A 19,974-nucleotide genomic window follows, 5' to 3' on the forward strand; every position below is an offset into this window, starting at 1 on the left:
ACCTGTCAGTTCGACCTGGAGGTGTACCCACTTGCCAGACCCAAATCGTCCCTTTTTATGCATGTGAGGCACTCCTAAGGTAGACCCTAGGTAGCCCCATGGGCAGGGTTCAGCGTATGTTAAAGGTGGGACATGTACTGGTGTGTTTTACATGTCCTAACAGTGAAATACTGTCATATTCAGTTTTCACTGTTGCAAGGCCTATCTCTCTCATAGATTAACATGAGGGCTGTCTTTAAATATCCTTAAAATGCAGTTTCTCTTTGAGAGCAGGTTGAAATTCGGAGTTTAGGGTCTCTGAACTCATAATGTAAAAATACATCTTTTAGTGAAGTTGTTTTTTAGATTGTTAGTATGAAAATGCCACTTTTAGAAAGTAGGCATTTTCTTTGTTAAACCATTCTGTGACTCTGCCTGTTTGTGGATTCCCTGTCGGGTCAAACTGACAGTCGGGCTGTTTGTGACTCTCCTCTAGACAGTAACACAAAGGGAGCTGGGGTGTAGCCTGCATATCCTGATGAGCCATCTGGGCTAGAGTGGAGGGAGGAGTGGTCACTTACACCTGAATGGGCTGTGCATTCCCACACACAATGCAGTCTCCGTCCCCCTGGTGTCTGGGGCCTGGCCTAGGCAAGGCAGGATCCTGTAAACAACAGAGATTTTCCTTTGAAGTTTGCCTACTTCAAAGGTATATGTTTTGGACCCAAAACCCCAGACTTTAACCACGAAGAACCTCAGCCAAGGAAAAGAGGTGAAGTGCTAGAGGATTACTTCCCCTTTGCTTGTTTCCCCTGTGCTTTGCTGGGTTGGCCTGCAGTTGCTGCTTCTGCCTGAGAGAGGACAAAGAGTGGACTTTGTGGTATATTCCTGCTTGTGAAGAATCTCCAAGGGTTTGAACTGAGCTTGCCTCCTGTTTTGAAGTCTCAAGGCCATCAAGACTTCCTCTGCCAGCACCTGGACTCTCTGCTGAGACTCCTGCCCTGCCAAGTGGTGCTCTATACAGTCCCTGGACCCTTGAAAAGTGAAGTTGGCAGAACAAGGAATTAAATCCATGCACAGAACACCATGCAGGATAATGTTCGATGCACCACCTGCAACGTGGCTGAAAACAACGCACCACCCGCTTCACGGCTAAAACTGGTGCCCCACCTGCATCGCGGCTGGGAAAATGATGCATCACAGCTGGAGAAACGGCTTGCGGCTTCTGATACGGACGCAAGCCCCACACAGTGCAGTTTTCTAACACCGTGCGAATGGATTTCTCACGCATCGTCACTGGGCGTCAAAGTCATTGCGAACCTGCATGGATCCGAGGTGCCCTGTCTGGAAATTTAGACATTGCTCTCTTGCAGGAGAGAAAAATGACATATTGCCAACCCGACTGGTGAAGAAATGACGCATGGTCTCACTTGCGAGTAAGGAATCAACGCATCACTGACTTTTCCAACACATGCTCGCCTGTGCGGCTTTATTTTTGATGCAAACCAGGTACTTTGTGTAAAATCAACATTTCCATTGTTTCCTATGGAGTAAGACTCTTATTCTTTTGAAAATTCATATCTTGACTTGTGTATGTGGGATTTTTGTTTTTTTGGTCTTGTTTGATTTAGATAAATATTACTTATTGTTTTAGGCTGTTTGTGTTGGTACAAATACTTTACACATTGCCTTTGAGATAAGCCTGACTGCTTGTGCCAAGCTACCAAGGGGGTGAGCAGGGGTTATCTTGAGTGTGTAACTTCATTGCCCTGACTTGAGTGAGGGTCCCAGCTTGGACAGAGTGCCAACTGACTGCTAATCAGAGACCCCATTACTACCAAGATAGAAATGCTACCAACACTTGTTTGCCGTCCTGGTTAAAGCAACAAACTGAGAAACTAGGGGTTTGCGCTTCACTAAGCGCAGCACTTGACAGTTCTTTGAAAATGGTCTCTGTAATGCATATCATGTTAAAGGAGTTATCAACTATAGAACTGAGTAATTTATTGGAATATTTAGGTACAGAACGAGAATCAAGAAGTTCAACCTTCAGGAATTAACAGCTGCTAAAAGTAGCTTGGTTGCCATGACTTACCATAATGCTACTAATAATGAAAAACAGTGGTACTCAGTAGACACATTTCAATACTAACATTTTCTTGGTCTGTGAATGCATGACCCATCCAAATATCAATTCTTAAACAAATTTTACACATACTCAACCAAAATGCCGAAGTACTCAATACATATATTTTTACATAATATTGTACTCAGCATTTAGGGCCTGATGTACAAAGCATGTTTCCGGTCGCAAACGACCCATCAGGCCATTTGCTACCGGAAAAATGTTTTCGACTATTTACCAAAGCAAAATGCCACTCTTTAACTTGTTTATCGAATTGCATTTTGTTTTTCCGATTTGGTATTAGGAAGGACCGATTTTAGGGCGTCCCTTCCTAATACCCAACCGCACTAGCATAGAGGAGTGTTTTACGACCGTAAATGCGGTCGCAAAACATTCGCAGTTACCAACAACTTGAAATTGATGGTAACCTGTCCGTAAACCGGAAGAGTTCCCCAGGGACCTGTCCCCTTTGTGAATGGAAGCGTAAATATTTTTTCAGAGCAGGTAGTTGTCCCACGTACCACTGCCTACTCTGAGAAAATGAAAAGAAAACATTTCATTTTTTTGTTTGAAATGCATCCCGTTTTCCTTTAAGGGAAACAGGCTGCATTAAAAAAAAAAAAAAAACTTTATTTAAAAGTAGTCACAGACATGGTGGTCTGCTGTCCCCAGCAGGCCACCATCCCTGTGAGTGCGGCCATTGGCAATGGGGTCGTAAATTGCAACCTACCTCATGAATATTGTTGAAATGGACATACATCTGGCCCTTAGAGTGCTCTAAATAGTGATCACACTGTGCAAAAGCTGTGAGTAGGTATGTAACAGGTGTGTACATGTAAAATTACCAATGACTCCAGACTAATGAAGATTTGTTTCGTCATAGAGGGTCCTTGAGTCTATGCATTTTCCAAAATCAAGGGTGTTTAGAGGTCCATGGAAAATGCAAAGTCATTATCAGTACAAGGGGATAGTTTAAGAGCACTTTGGTCTGGAATAAAAACAAGGGACCTCAATTACAAATAAAATTATATGTTATTGGTTGGTTGAGAATAATAAGGAACTAAGGGGGTCATTCTGACCCCGGCGGGCAGCGGGAGTCGCCCGCCTGGAGGGATCTGCCGAATGACCGCACCGCTGTCAAAAGACCGCGGCGGCCATTCTGGCTTTCCTGCTGGGCCGGCGGGCGACCCCCCTCAACAATGAAGCCGGCTCCGAATGGAGTGGCACCCGTCGCGATTTTCAGTGTCTGCAAAGCAGACACTGAAAATCATTATGGGGCCCTGTTAGGGGGCCCCTGCACTGCCCATGCCAGTGGCATGGGCAGTGCAGGGGCCCCCAGGGGCCCCACGACACCCGTTCCCGCCATCCTGTTCCTGGCGGTAAAAACCGGGAAGGGGGTCGGAATCCCCATGGCGGCGCTGCAAGCAGCGCCGCCATGGAGGATTCCCTGGGGCAGGGGTAAACCGGCGGGAAACCCTTTTCTGCCCTTTTCTGACCGCAGCTTTATCGCCACGGTCAGAATGGCCCAGGAAGCACCGCCAGCCTGTTGGCGGTGCTTCCGCGGTCCCCGGCGGTCATGGACCGCCAGGGTCGGAATGACCCCCTAAATCAGAAAAGAATTAAACATTTACCACGCCTCTAGGAGCCCTGACGAATAAGCAGAAGATGCAGGGTGAATGATTCTGCAGCAGCCTCGGATTGGCAAGACGGGCAATTGGGCATCAGCAGATGGGCCTGTGCCTAAGGCCAGTTAATGGGCCGGTTTTTCGGTCTGTTAAACAGTGCATCCTGCATTGGCCCTCTCAGGCGCCACCAAGTGCACAACGTGAAAGCCTGTTATACTAGCTTTTATATGCAAATACTCAACCTGTCTCCATCAAATGACGTCAGATCAGCCGGCTAATTGTTTTAGGCAGAATGACAATGGGCTGCTCCGGCTGTCACAGCATGCCCCCTCCGACTTTCTCCAGGTGAGACAGAGCTCCTGATGGTAAGCAGTTACCACTTGCTTTGCAGAGGACTGGGGCAGGGGAGATAACCTGAGAGTTGGGTAGTGGGGGTTGGTAAGAGGGAGAGATGGAACTCTGCAGTTGATTTTTGTCCCCTCCCCTCCATGGAACAGGGTGGGGTAAATTAGTCTCTGCTTTGCCTGCCCCATATCCCCCTGCGGTCAACAGGGAGAGGTTGTGGCCTTAGCGGACTTTGAAACTGAGAAACCATGTTTAAGTCCCAGCATCAGCTCAGCATCCTGTGATCCTGGGCAAATCACATAATTCACCTGAGCCTCCAAAGAAATTAATCTGACATTCTGTATTGTTATCTGGTGCTCTTGTAAAGCTCCCCAACACTCCTGTGTCAAGTTTATGATATATCAAACTGTGAGGAAAGTGACACTATACATATTTATTTTTGTATTTATACACTAGCATCATTCCATTTGTTAGAACTTGAGCATGATGCGACCTGCAAGTAAAAAAAAAATAACAATGCACCTTTTGCCAGTCTCAGAACACTACACTACAGGACCTCTCTTAAGTAGTGTAAAAGTACTGCACATATCTAAAAGCCATGGGTGAGTGTAAAAGGCCTAAGGATGGAGAGGACTCTCAGGGAATCTCAAGGTGAGAAATATTCCAAGAACACCCAAGAGAATTATGTGGAATCATTTTGTTTCCAGTCTTGGCAAAAGTTACAGGCCCTACAAGGTTTAAAATACTTTTAGTACCGCAAATGTTTATGAACATTAGGTCCATGCTCCTAAATAAACAGTGTTTTGCGAAAGGTTGCGATCTGCGAATGTGGGCCACTTTTTATTTTACTGTCCAGACCTAATTGTGGCCCCAATCCAACCCTGTTCTGCAGCACATCAGGGAATTAGGGGTCACATGTACAAAGCATATTTCTTGTCGCGAACGGACCGATTCTGCGAATTCGCCCGTTTGCGACTCGAAAAATGTTTTTGGGGATGTTTTTTGGTGCAAAATCAGCGCAAACTTACAAAATACAATTGTATTTTGAAAAGTATAAATATGGGCCTTAGTTCAACTTAGTGCTACTGCATAAGATATTAAAATGTGAAACTTAGATATGGTTGGAGGCCAACCAATCAGCATTATAAGAAATGGCAGGGAGACTGTTCTTTGCGTTGATGTATACCATGACTTCACTCAGTATAGTTGGCCAGCATTCTTGTCCACGGGATGCATTTGGGTGTGAATGGCCATATAAAGTCACTGCACAATCAACATGAGAGGTCAGGTGGGCAGAACCAACCGTGCATTAACAGAGTGGAAAAAATATGAAGTAATGGCTAAAGGAAAGCAGAACTTGAGCCCAGATGCAAATTGTTTGAGTCAATTATTCTACTTACTGGGCAATAAAAATGAATTAAAATAAAGGTGAAAAAGATAAACCAATACATTAATTAAAATAACAACGCACCCCAGAATCCTGCAAGCATTAAAATCCATCAAAACTCATAATGATATCTATGGCCCACATTCATCCCCTTAATCCTATTCCACAGCAACAGGGGGACTGGAAAGATCAATCTACATTTAAAATAATGGCATGGCCTCCAAACTAGTTGACCATGACACAAACACCTCGAGGTCAATAGTAACAAAACATCAGTATAATTAGTAACAAGTATCTGTGGGCTAAAGTAAGCCTTAATACTCCTAAAGCCCCCAGCGGAAGGCTTGTCTCTCTCTCTCTCTCTCTCTCGCTATCTCTCTCTCTCGTACACCTATACGCACACCCATACACAAACACACACCCAACATACCATACCTATAATTGTAAGGACCGGTCATTGACCACAATGAAGTGTTTATTTACTATTTTAACACCACGCACGCTTTGATAATAGGGAAGGTTATATAGAGGACAGAGGCAAATGTAACTGCACTTTTAGTTTTTTGATACACTCGCTCAAAACTACCTAACACTCTAACGGGACAGGTCCTCATAAAGCACCAGTCCTCAAGGATAGTGTTTGTTTGGGTCCAACAGTGTTCACCCACGCACACACACACACAAGGCAGACTAGAACAAGGCCAGAAAAAAGTCATAGACAACTAAGGCACAAGGATTGATTGCCCTAATACATCCCCAAACACATGCAGAGTAAGGATTGCACAAACATACTCTAAATTTGGCATGAATTATTTTCCCCCATAGGCTCCTAGTTTCCCCTGTAGAACAGCAATGAGAGGACAGAAAATAAATTACAATTGAGAAAAATATGTTTAGCCTACAAAAGAATACAACAGGCTTCACAGTGTAAAATGCTCCTAGATGCTAGCAGTAAATTTGGACAGAATGGGGGAATCAAGATGGAGGTCGCACTCTAAGAACCCTCCGGACCCCTCAGTCTTCTGCTGCAAACCGATAACCCTTGGGACACCTCTCAACCAAGCAACATGATGCCAAGGTGTCCCCTGACCTAACCTGCAGGACACAGCGACACAGACAACAGCAGATGCTCCACTGCACCCATCAGATCACGCTATGCCCTGGCTCCGACCTAAGATGGCAGCTCCTCGTGTAGTGAGCCCTGCCACACCGCTGAAGACCTGGTCCGCACCAGTGCCGAGGGCCCTGTCACCACACATCACTTTTGGATGCCTTGTCTGGAAACACATCCGTCTCCTGCCAAATGATTGCCCCTTACCTGCTGTGAAGCCCCTCATGCTCCTGCCTGAGGATCAGACGGTGCCAGGACGGATGTCTTCACAACACAGCGGGCCACGTGGTGCTGCCTCCAGACTTGCTGTTTGGGAATCGCACCCCCAAGATCACCTACCGCATGAATGGTGGGCCCTTGATCTCTCTGGGTTGCCCGGGAGAGGTGTGGCTCCTGGAGCAGAGAGACATCATGCTCCTATGGGCCTCAGAAATCATGCTCCTGTGGGTCCCCCGGGAGACGGCCCAAGGCCTCAGAGACTGTGAGTCCTGATTACCTGCCACATACACTGCTCAGGGGCTTGTGCAGCAGCCCCTGTCCCGTCCTGACTGAGGCCTGCAAGGATTGCTCACAGGCTGCACTCCTGTATGACATTACCCTTGCGGCTGTGAATGGACCACCAGGAAGCAGGTAAACTTGTGTTTAAAGCGCCCACCCGGCATAACTATATAAAAGCAGGCTTGTGGGAGTCGCAGCATGTCAGAGCTGAGAGGGTGCCTTTTCCTGCTGTTACTGTGCCCCCTGTGACCTTTACCTGTATTCCCCTAAGCTACGGAGGTGAGGCCTTTGTGCCCAATGGCCCTGAGGTCCAGTTGCAGTACTATGGCCCTTGATGAGGACCAGACTGCTCACCTCGTAGGGGCACTTTGGGGAAATCATCTCTGCTGTGCCTGGCCTCTGTTTGCCACCCCTGTCTGTAGACATTAAGGGAAGTTGGAAAATACGACTGCCTTCACCCGTCGCTAGGCCAGTAAGATGCAGGGGACCCCTGAGACATTACCGCTGGACACCTCTCCAGGACCAGGGGGCTGGGACCCTGATCGATGTGGATGACTTGTCCCTCTCATGAGGGTGCTCTCTAACCCTTCCCCTTCCCCCCCGGGACAATCAGTCTCCATAAACTACTCATCGCCCTTCTTGCAACCCGAAGGGGGGAAATCTGTACCTGGTTGTGCGACCATCTGCTCCTGACAAAGCAGCCTTCCTTAGGATCACGGTGACTCCTACTGCTGTCTTCCTGGCATGTTCTTGTCAGTCCATACTTACCTCTTCTGGTGCCCCTGGAATACCTCACCACATTTGGAATCTCGCTGAGAAGCGGTGCTTTCTCCCAGGGCCTAGCTGCTCGTGCTGCCATTGTATAGCAGCAAGACGTCTGTCCACCCCCCACTGAGTGCATTTCACTGTTTCACTCTGCAATGGGGAAAGATAAGCCCACTCGTCCACCCACCTCATAGACCTGAATGGACCAATATACTGCAGGCCACGGACATGCAGGGGGTACTGCAACAAACAAAACAATACGTCAAGAAGGTGACCTCGCCACATTCCTGCAGGCAATACATACATCTAAGGCTGCCGTAGAAACTAAGATTGGCAAGGTTCTTGTCGATGTGGCCCGTTTGCACCAAGACATGCACAGTGCCACAAGTAGGCTTACTGAGGTTGAGAACTACCTGTCCACAGTGGAAGACGACGTTATGGACCTGAAATCAACGGTCTCCCGACTCCTCTCAAACAAAACAGAGCTCCATCGCCACGCAGAAAATACCAAAAATTGGTCTCTGCGTAACAAGATAAACTGCCCCCTTGCTGTGCTGTTGATAGGGCACACAGAGTTCTGACACCTAGGCCACCTCCAGGGGCCCCACAGAGGTTCACGATTGCTTGTAACCTTAACTTCAAGGACAAAGACTCCATTTTGTGGGAAGCCCGATCCCGTCTGGACCTAAGATGCCATGATGTGAAAGCACTAATTCTTCCGAACTACACCAGAGAGGTGCAACAACAGCACCACATGTATGCGGCAGTCAAACTGAAACTTTAGGCGCTCAACCTCTCCTGTATACTTTTGTTCCCTGCTCAGGGCTGTTTATGCCAACAAACACACATTTTTGATACCCCGGAGGAGGCCTGGATGTGGCTCACTGAGGAGCGGGCGCTCTGCAGGACAGGCAACTCACCAAGCCTGAGAAGGGGAACCCCAAACTGGCACACGTGGATACTGCTATGAGACTGAAGAAAATCCGTATCCACTCTCGTGGGGGCCGTGGTACCACAAGAGCACACTCATCCTCTCCACATCATCAGGTGCGAGACCCACTGCCACCCAACTCATACTCATCCTTGCCTACCAACACAATGGACACCTCGCTGAGCCGGGACGGAGATAACACACCAAATCTCCCCTTTCAACAGAGTTCACAGCTGATTTGTCCCGAAGGCCCACTCTGTGATCTGTCAAACTATCCCTGTATTCCTGTAGTGAGCAGGCAGTACCCATTGCTGTGTACTATGTGTTATATCTTCTGATGATCACATCCAATTCTATATTTAGGAGGGGTCCACCACTCAATGCCTGTTTGCAAGCTGTTTTTTGTTTTCGTTAGCAGTTTATGGGCAACAGATGCTTCTGGGTTTAAGTTTTGAGTGGGGGGATTGTTGGGGGAAGGAACTAAGGGCCAGATGTAGCAAAGGGTTTTCTCCATTCTGTGTCTATGGGAAAAAGTGTTTCTACATATGGCCCTAAGTTCTGTTGTGATTAGGTTTCCATCTATTTCTTGTTTCTTGCTTTGCATCACACTCAGACACATGGTCAAATCACAACAATTTCAGCACAGCAATGGGTACATCATCATCCAGCACATGCACTGGGTGAATTTCCCAGATGACTCCCCTGTTGGACCAGGTGCCCCCCGTTCCCTTGTCTCTTTGATACATCCCCACACAGGCATGATGGCTTTACATGTACTGTCCAGGAACTTTAATGGGCTGCTACACTATGTGAAATGTACTGCGGTCCTGTCCTATGTGCACCGGTTCCTCCCCACCACCCTGATGCTTCAGGAGACATACCTAATGGGGAATCATTGCCCATTCCAGAGGTGCCATGGTTATGACCTGAGTATATCACTCTGGGCATACCAGAGGTTTCCGAGGAGTGGCAATTCTGCTACGTCATTCCTTTCCCATGGTTGTCACTCAGGTGTGAGATATACTTGGGGTCAATTTCTAGCCCTTATTGGCAGTGTTGAGGAATGCATTATTAACCTCATATGCATATATGCACTCCCTTGGGCCCTAGACACCCTCTTTAAAGACCTCTTGGTAGTGCTTTTGGCACTTCCTAGGGGCCTCATGGTGGTTGGAGATGACTTCAACACGGTCCCTGCCTCAGACATGGACTCTACTGGTTCTCCTTCTGCCTCTCACCAGGCCAGAGCTCGTTGTCTCTCAAACTGGGCCTCTGCAATTGGTCTCTGTGATATCTGGAGGCTGTGGAATCCTCTGCAGCAACAGTACATTCACACCTAAGCAGCTCGTCATGGTCACTTCTGCATTGATCTTATCTTTATGCAAGCAGCTGACTGCTGCATGAATTTTCAGGTCCAAATTCTCCCTCGCTGGATCTATGACCATGACCCTCTCCTCAATGCCTGGTACCTTCAAGATGAGTGCTTTACACAGGCTCTGGAAACTGAATTAAAAGCCTATTTCTAGATAAATGAGGGATCAGTACGGTCAGCTGGCACTTTGTGGGCTACCAGTAGAGCCACTATTATAGGTCAATTCAGAGGCCAAAATAGAGAGCAGAACATAACTCAGCTGGAGGCTTGTGCCCTTTGCTTAGAAGCACGCCTCCCCACTGACCTCAAGAGAGACACTCTTCGGCACCTTCAACTGGTACACAAAGAGAGTCGCCTCTTGTCGCTTGAGGCAGCAAAGCATCTGTGGCATGCCTCAACAGCTAGAGTTTATGAAAGGGAAAATAAAAATGGCAAGTTGCTCTTCTGGCTTGCCACCTGCCTTCAGGCGAATAGGGTAATACGAGTGATAGTGGAAGAGCATAGTTGTATCCACTGCACCCTCCGTGGCATTGCCCAAGTCTTCACCGATTACTATAGCTGCATTTCGACCACAGATCCTAGGGTAGAAGCCGAAACCGACTCTCACCGCTTAGATGAGGTGCCCCTCCCTTTGTTATCACACTCCGAAGTTCTAATGCTGGATCAGTCATTATCAGCTGAAGAGGTGGGGAGCTATTTCAGCCGGACCTCCTGGAAGACTCCCAGACCTGATGGGTTCCCCATTGAATACTATATCACATTCAGAGAAATTCTCACTCCCAGACTACTCACTGTCTTCAAAGAGGCATCAGAGACTGGTTCCTTTCCACCTGAGATCGACACAGCCACTATTAAGGCTATCCCAAAGATGCAACACCCGTCTGCCTCCTGCTTAGATTACCGTCATATCCCTTTAATAATCGGGAGCTCAAGATCTTTCCAAAATCCTGGCCACTCATCTCAAACAATCGTTCACACACTCATACATCCAGATCAGTGTGGTTTTATACAAACCAGGAGCACAGGCACTGCCTCAGGTGACTCCATGTTGCCATCAACATCCCCAGCACACTGAGGGGCATATTTATACTCCGTTTGCGCCGAATTTGCGTCGTTTTTTTAGACGCAAATTCGACGCAAAACCAACGCCAACTAACGCCATATTTATACTATGGCGTTAGACGCTTCGGGCGCCAAAGTGCCCGGAGTGTGCGTCATTTTTTAGCGTGAACCCCTTCCTTGCGTTAATGATATGCAAGGGAGGCGTTCCCGTCTTAAAAAATGACTCCCAGGCCTTTACGTGGTATTTATACTCCCGGGCAAAAGAGACGCCCGGGAGTGGGCGTGGCCAAAAACGGCGCATTTGCGCCGCTTTTTAACGCCTGGGTCAGGGATGGCGTTAAGGGACAAGTGGGCTCAAAATGAGCCCAGAGTGCCCTCCCCTGCCCCCAGGGACCCCCCCTGCCACCCTTGCCCACCCCAGGAGGACACCCAAGGACGGAGGGACCCATCCCATGGACATTAAGGTAAGTTCAGGTAAGTATTTTATTTTTTATTTTTTGTGGCATAGGGGGGCCTGATTTGTGCCCCCCTACATGCCACTATGCCCAATGACCATGCCCAGGGGACAGAAGTCCCCTGGGCATGGCCATTGGGCAAGGGGGCAAGACTCCTATCTTTACAATGATAGGAGTCATGTTGATGGGGGATGGGCGTCGAAAAAATATGGCGCAAATCGGGTTTAGACGATTTTTTAGCGTCAACCCGACTTGCACCATTTTAAGACGCCCTAGCGCCATTTTCCCCCTACGCCGGCGCTGCCTGGTCTACGTGTTTTTTTGCCACGCACACCAGGCAGCGCCGGTCTGCTTGCGCCGGCTAACGCCATTCCATAAATACGGCGCCCGCATGGCGCTTCGGAATGGCGTTAGACGGCGCTAAATTTTTTGACGCTAAACTGCGTTAGCGCAGTTTAGCGTCAAAAAGTATAAATATGGGCCTGAATCACCTCATGACTAACAGTGGGTGCAATATTTAATTCCGCCGGCGGAATTGGAAGAATTTAGGGCCAGATGTAGCAAAAAAATATTTTGCGACTTGCAAATTGCGAGTCATAGTGACTCGCAATTTGCAACTCGCAAAATATCATGCAGAAAGGTGTCTCAGACACCTTCTGCGACTCGCTATGGGGTCGCAAAGACCCACCTCATGAATATTAATGAGGTGGGTCGCAATTTGCGACCCCAGCGCGAGTCAATGCACTCACAGGGATGGTGGCCTGCTGGAGACAGCAGACCACCATGTCTGTGACTGCTTTTAAATAAAGCAGTTTTTTTTTTTCTTTTTGCAGCCCGTTTTCCTTAAAGGAAAACGAGCTGCAAAACGAAAAACTTCCGAAACCATTTGGTTTCGGTTTTTTCAGAGTAGGCAGTGGTCCATAGGACCACTGCCTGCTCTGAAAAAATATTTTTTGGGGCATTCACAAAGGGGAAGGGGTCCCATGGGGACCCCTTCCCTTTTGCGAATGTGTTACCATCCACTTCAAGTGGATGGTAACTGCGAGTTGGTTTGCGACCGCATTCGCGGTCACAAACCAACTCAGCATGGCGATGCGGTCGCAAATAGGAAGGGACCACCCCTTCCTATTTGCGAGTTGCAGCCTCAAATTGCGAGTCGGTACCGACTTGCAATTTGAGGTTGTGCATCGCTTTAAGCCTTTTGCGCATCGCAAACTGCGTTTTTCGCAGTTTGCGACGCGCAAAAGGCTTCCTACATCTGGCCCTAAGTGATTCAGAGTCACTCTTGAAATGCAGAGTTATTAACATATTCTTCCGCTTCGCCGGCGGAATTAAATAATCAGCACTACAATTAACAACATTTGGGACACCTATATACACCCAAAGCAGCTTCCTTCCTTTTCACTGACAAGCATTGAGAGCATCAAAGCATCGCCACCAAAAGCACGGCTTTACAGAGGAGTGCAGGCTGAGGATGTAAAGTACTGTACATCGCATTTCAGGCAAATAAAACCTGTTATTTGTCAGGCCTTTGTTGGCATTCGCAGCGTTAGAAAAGCACAGCTGTCTACTTACAGTGGAACAAAGAACAGCAACGGGCAAGAGGGGGCCTGGGGTGTGATGGCACTCCTCCAAAGTGTTACTCAAAGGACATGTACAGACACTAGCAGGAATCTCACGATTGTGCATCTCAGCAAATACCTTCATTTTTTGTTTATGTACGAAGTGCTTTACAGTGGCATTGAGCTTCTTTCTAGCCCCCCCTCCTGAATTACTGCAAATCATGGAACTGATGCACAAGGATGGGAAGCATGGCTATCATCTCCTTCCAGGACTGCGCGCTAAACTTCTGGTTTACATCATTATGCATATATTCTCAGACAGTTTAGCAGTTATAACATGATTGAGAGGCACATATATTGCTACGGGATCAAGTGCTGTGAAGCCGAAACACTAGAAGAAGCGAACTCGACACAATTATGTTGAATCACATTTTCGGATCTACTTTTCGCTGCATGGCTAGCATGTTTAATGACCATAGAGTGACACTTCAAGTTTATTTTATTAGCAAGGTTAATTAAAACCATCGCAATTCAAACATACATACTATAAAATAATTAAACATACTAATTATTTAGAATAAAAATGCATACAAATATGTTTTGCTTATTAGAAACTAGATCATGTCCTGATGTGATGTTTTAAATCTGTTTGACAATTATTATTTCTAGTCCTATAAAGAAAGCAGATGCCCCGTGAACTATGACTTTCTTACCTAAGACAGTGAGCCGGGTAAACTTCTCGATTAATACATAGAGCTCATGGACTGCAGCAAAACTACTCTGCTTCGGAGACACCAAGGTGGTCTTAATTTCTCACTTCTTCTCCAGCACCCCTCTTTCCTCTCACATAACCTCATTCCTAGTCACTCTCACATTTCTCTTATCTCCAGCTCTCCTCTTTCAGCCACAGACAGTTTGGTGAAGGTTCCAGGTAGGATGGGGGACGGTGCGGAAGGAGGGTAGGAGCCAAGGCTGAGATTGCTTTGTACTTTTTTTCTCTTCACACTTTTCCCCTCGGAGTGACATGAGGTGCAAGAGAGAGAGAGAAAAAGTGGTCAGAGAGACAAGTGAAGAGGACCAGAGAGAGGAGCCTGGAGAGGTGCAGAGAAGGACTGGACGAGGGGAGAGAGCACGAGGGGACCAATAGGAGAAGAGAGGAGAGTGGACTAAAAGAAGGGCAGGCAGAAGACTGAAGTGAGAGGTGTAGAGAGCGGCCTCTCTCTGAACACAGAGGCCACTGTGGGCTCTGCGAACCTGGACACCTACAGCCTGTTCCTACTAACAGCCAAGGAGGACATACTGGGCGAAAACTGCTCGACCAACTGGTAAGTGACCTGGGAGTGCTCGTGGTGGGGGACAGGGGAGTGGGGAGAGGGGGTGAAAGTTCAAGCGAATAGAGGAGGTTAATTAAAGTTTTGTGAGCGAGAGTGGAGGCAGTGCTTTTGAGACACTGCACAGAGGCCCACAAGGAGGTTTGGTCAGAGCTGCAGTAGAAAGAGCTGTGTTGCCACATTGAGTGAGTTTTGCTGGCAGCAGCAGGAACAAGATAGGTTACGGGCCGCAAGAGTCACAATCATGCCTAGCGGAGTTGAGTAGGAAGGAAACCTGTTCCAACGGGTTTTAATCGGTCCCAGACGAGCTGCATGAGTAGGGTCATTCACGAGCAGGAGAGGGAGTCGCTGCACCATTGAGCCACAGTGAGTCTGGTTTGGCAGCAGGTGGCACGAGAATGGTCGCAAAGGAGACTGCAGTTGTGCTCGAATCAGTGTGCAGTGCTGAGTTGAGCATCAAGTATTAGGTGTGGCTGGGTGTCTTAGGGGGCCCAGTGGACTGGAGTTGACTGGAAGTTTTTTACCATAGACAGAGGGCAGCTGGATAGGCGGAACTCCACAGAATCTCACTGAGTTTTTATATATCTCCACGGAATTCCGTGGAGCAAAATTCTGCCAGTTCCACCTACCCTTACTCAAGACGAGCAGAGAAGGTGGTCTGGGCCTCCTAGACAATGAGGACTGAGTTGATGCTCTGATGGTGCCTCGAATCATAACAATTTCTTCCAGGTTGTGCCTGGTCTAGACTTATTATCGCTACTGCACCTACGTCACTCCATACTGCTTACGGAGCAGGCCTGTCCCCAATGTTCGTATGCCCCTGCTGACGTTTATCATATGGTATGGTTGTGCTGGTAATTCAGAGCTACTGAGTTGCTGTGGTGGACTAACCAACAGAATAGTTGGGCTGGGAGGTGCACCTCTCCTCTTAGATGCTGTTGCTTGGACTCCTAGCGGGCTCCGGGGGATCAAGGGCAGATTGGAAATTTCTGGGGACACCTACCATTGTGGCTAAATTAGACATTGTGGCCAGATGGAAAAATCCTGTTCCCCCTATGATGTTGCAGTGGCAGCATGGGGTGGACTTGTGAGCACAGCAAGAGTAACCCATGTTTGAAGTCAGAGTGTGTCCCCTGAAACTCGAATTAATATGGGGGAAGTGTTGGGGATGACTGGAGCAGAATCTTCAGATGTGATGTATCTTATTATCATGTTATGCAGTCGCTTTAATGAACCTTATAAATCTTCCCTATGCTGCATCTTGTTTGTAACTCCAATGTGACAAAACTAAGGGTGATATTTACAAGCCCCTAGCGCCTTCCTGCATTACATTACCGTCATTTCGTTTTTTACGTTAATGTAGCGTTATGAGGCATTTTTGCCGTACCCTATTTACAAGGTGGCGCAATGCTCGCATTGTGCCACTTTCCCCCCACTTGCACCACATTGTGCCTGTGCCAGGCCTAATGTATGCAAGGGGGGCATTCCGGTGCTAGCTGGCCCATAAAAATGGCACAGTAAAATCTCCAAGGTTTTACTGTGCCATTTTTGCATCATTTTTAACGCCTGCTCAAACCAGGTTTTAAAATGACACACCCAAAGAAACCTATGTCCTTGCACTTTGATTAACTAGAATCAAAAAAAATTACGCTAGTGCAGTAAAGCGCCACAACAGCATCCAAAACGTTGATGCTATATGCCTAATGACCTGATGCTATTGATGCTATGTGCCTTATTGTGAATACACCGCACCCGTGGTGTTAGCTGGGGCAGAGGTGACACAAGAAACTGGTGCATCAGAACTGATGCAGCAGTTTCTTGTAACTATGCCCCTAAGAAGTGTTTCTATTGTACCAAAATCAATAAAACTGTTTATCAGTTTACCAACACAATTTGGACAGAATATTAGAAACATGAGGAAAAATATCCCATCACACCGTGCAATACATAAATGCCCATTGCCCTTACAGTACACCATGCCATTTTGTCCCTTTCTCTCCACATGGGGCTGGCCTGCACCTGCTTACACATCCCCATTTCAAGGGCCAACTTCTAGCAAAAGCAAAAACTCTGTACAAACAGGGCCCATCATACCTCCCTAAACTTTTAACCCATCACACAGAAATATTGGAAAAAGCAGTTAATTTTCCTACATAATATAAGGGATGATGCATAGTTAGGATATTAATTCAATATTACCAGAAAGCCAATGAAAACAAGTGAGCACTCCACAGGACAGAAAGGGGAAAGTTGCTACTGTCCAATGATATTTTATAATCAAAGATTACCAGAAGGGATTTAACATTTTCCTTTAGATTAAGCTACAATTACCCACAACAAATCTAGAAAAAGACTCGCGAATCACAAGGGGCTCATTTATTTCTCATCAAAGCTTACAAAGCTGGAATCCATTTTAAAAGCTCGCTTACTCTTTTTTTGTCATCACCCTTATTTGGGAAGAGTTTAAGCCTAACCTGCATATCATTACTGTTGGTGTGAAATATTAAATTTTGAGAGAATAATAAATCATGTAATGATTGTACATATATAATAAACAACTGTAGGAACAACCATCGGTACAGTGTTGCTCCAAAAGATGACCTCCTTAAGGAGAGATGAAACATTGTCCATAATGATCTTGACTTTTGATTTTCTGCAAAAGATTGGAACCATTTTACTGCTACGTTTGACACCCCATCACATCCTTTTTTATTTCCATCACATACTGTAGTCAAGGGCATTGAAATCAGCAGAGTGGCCTAAGAGTATCAAGTGTACTAGGTCTACTATGTCCATAACGTAAAAAATCGACATTTCATCAAGCAACACTGGCTCAGGGCCTGTCCATTATTTAAAGTCAGATTTGAGAGAGTTCAAATAGTTACCTGATTCATTGTTCTTTCAAAATGTGAATAACATTTTCACAAGAAATTGTGAGGGGACTGACCCATTGCCCCTCTTTTGAAGAATTGTGCTTTGATTGCCTATGCTCTTGGAAACGGACAAAGCTGTCTCTAGCCAAACCTAACAAGTGATTTCTTTGTTTTGAATCTTGGTGCACGAATAGGAACCAATAAATAACTATAACAAAACAAGTAGCAATTAATAAACATATATTTGAAGAGAAAGCTTGAGAAGCTTTCCCATATGAATGCATACCTTTGTGTAGTCACTAGCAAGAAAGCCCTGCTGGAAGCCGCTGAACATTGTCAAAGGAATCAGGAGACATTGCCGTTTATCTTTCAGTTGCCGAAAGGTGGCCATAAAAGACATGCATATGGTCACCTCTTTTTCTTCCTTTTCATGCTCTTCCTTGAGATTTATCTGATCCAGAAATAGAGCAACTAAAAGCACAGCCAGAACACCACAGCCTGTAAAGGGAATGAGAAAATATCGATGAGCTAAGTCCATTGTTATGTCAAATATCGGATGTAGTACACATTGATGGGGTCGCTAATTTTCTACATATAATATATCTGCTGTGGGGCATACGGAATATGTGTGTTTCAGTTCACAAAAAGGATTACTACCACCCACTTCATAAAATTGCCTTCTTTATTGCAGTACATCCTCTATAATTATTATACTTACTTTTTGTTGTGCCTATGACGTCCTATTTTAGTTTTTGTGTCACCATTCTGTGATACACTTTTTGTTTTAAAATACTCCCTCTGATGGATTGCAAAGTTCTTGAAATGCTTATGATGAACGCCGCCTTTGAAACAATATAAACAGGAAGATAGCAACACTGTATGAACCAATTGTAATTGTATGTATCAAACTTAGTTCAAAATCTAGCTTTAGGACGTAAGTAGAGGAAACCCGTTGACTTTTAAATTCCTATGAAAGAGGAATATTGTGGATGGAAAGCACTCTCATAGAAAATTCACGAATTATGTGATAGTTCTTTCCTTACTTAAGGACAAAGTAACCTTTGAAAGCTCTATACATTACATTCAATACCCAATATAATATTATGATTTAGCTTCAACTGCAAAATACACTCCCCTAAAGTAAATTAAATAATTAAGTAATTGAACTCTCATGTTAGTGTGCCACCAATCATAAGGCTTCTTTATGACAGGAAGAAAAGTGATTGGGTTAGTAAAATGTAATTACAGATGAACATCAATGATGGACTTCCCAGTCCAATCCATAGAAAATAATAAAAGATAATAATTGTAGCTTGCATCTGTAACATGGGAAATATACTCTTAAACTTAATGAGGGCAGAGAGAAAGGAGAGAATAATTGCAAGTAAAACCAAATGAAGTGTTGACACAGAAATCAGTTAATGAAGCAATTCGTATGGTCAAACATCCAGGTTACAGTACTTTTAATAATTAAAGCCAGAGTTACCCTGTGACGTACTATATCAATAGTACCTCTCTATAGCCTGTGCAGTGACACATGTTTATATAACAGTAACTGCAGAGACAGCCAAAACCAGGGGGAACCTCTTTGCAATAATTTCTCCATACTTCCAGTGTTGTTGCACTTCACAAATCCCAACACTATTGCACACAGACATGGAACTGCTTGAAGTCAAATGACTACGAAATTATATCTTATTCATTATCAACGCTTAAACTCATAATGCGACAATCACATACATTTTTGGTCTGCAAAGGAAGTTCATCCCCGTTTACTTCCTCTTTCAACTTAAGTAGAGCAGGGCAGTATTTCTTTACACTTTAATCGCTTTTCATGTGGGAAAACATTATTTAACAAACCAACATAGGAGAGAGGGAGAAGAAATAGACACCTGCTCATCTTACCAAGTGCAAATGATAGCCAACACAACAAAAACATGTACGTTGCCACCTCCATTTTCTGTCTATGACTTGTCCCTGTGTATCTCTGATCTCCTTTAGATTTTTAAATAGACCCCTCACTCACCAACCTATTTGGTGGCATGCCACTTCATCCCGTCTTCGACTGGACACGACTGCACAACATCTGCCATTGTTGCTGCCACCGACACAAGGAGAAGACACAACCCCCCCCCCCCATCAATGTATTCCAAGGTAGGGGCGCAGCATTGCTAGGGTACGTTGGGTGGGCACTGCACAGGAGGTGGGGACCACTGGAGACATATACATGTTACATTCATTTTTTTCATCACTGTGACATGCATATGTTGGGGAAATGAGTGGGTCAGACATGGGTGGGGACATTTACACCTGTTAAACGTGTCAATATGTGCACATTGCCAGGGGACCTATACCTGTCATGTTGTGCTGCGAGTTGTTTGTGTGAGTCAGTACCTGGATGTGTGCATGTGATGCGATTAGCTGTTTGAGGTGGGGGAGCGGGTGTGCATGATGTGGTTGTGTCTGTATGTATGTCACTTGCATGTGGGACCCATGCTGTTGTGTGTGTTGTGTTGCTGTGAGTAACATTCAGGTGAGTGTGGTTGTGTAGTG

General features: G+C 46.0%; 1 protein-coding gene across 2 annotated transcripts in view; it reads right to left on the reverse strand.

Moving 5' to 3' along the window:
* The window catches only part of LOC138295911 (protein unc-93 homolog A-like), a 304,727-nt gene that overhangs the window by 99,456 nt on the left and 185,297 nt on the right, over positions 1-19,974 (reverse strand). For both annotated transcript variants that reach the window (XM_069234534.1, XM_069234533.1), the window contains exon 6: positions 17,708-17,919. In XM_069234534.1, coding sequence (XP_069090635.1) covers positions 17,708-17,919 — 212 coding nt within the window. The remainder of the gene's footprint in view (positions 1-17,707; positions 17,920-19,974) is intronic.

The sequence above is a fragment of the Pleurodeles waltl genome, chromosome 5, assembly GCF_031143425.1.
Source record: "Pleurodeles waltl isolate 20211129_DDA chromosome 5, aPleWal1.hap1.20221129, whole genome shotgun sequence".
NCBI classification, from domain to species: Eukaryota; Metazoa; Chordata; class Amphibia; order Caudata; family Salamandridae; genus Pleurodeles; species Pleurodeles waltl.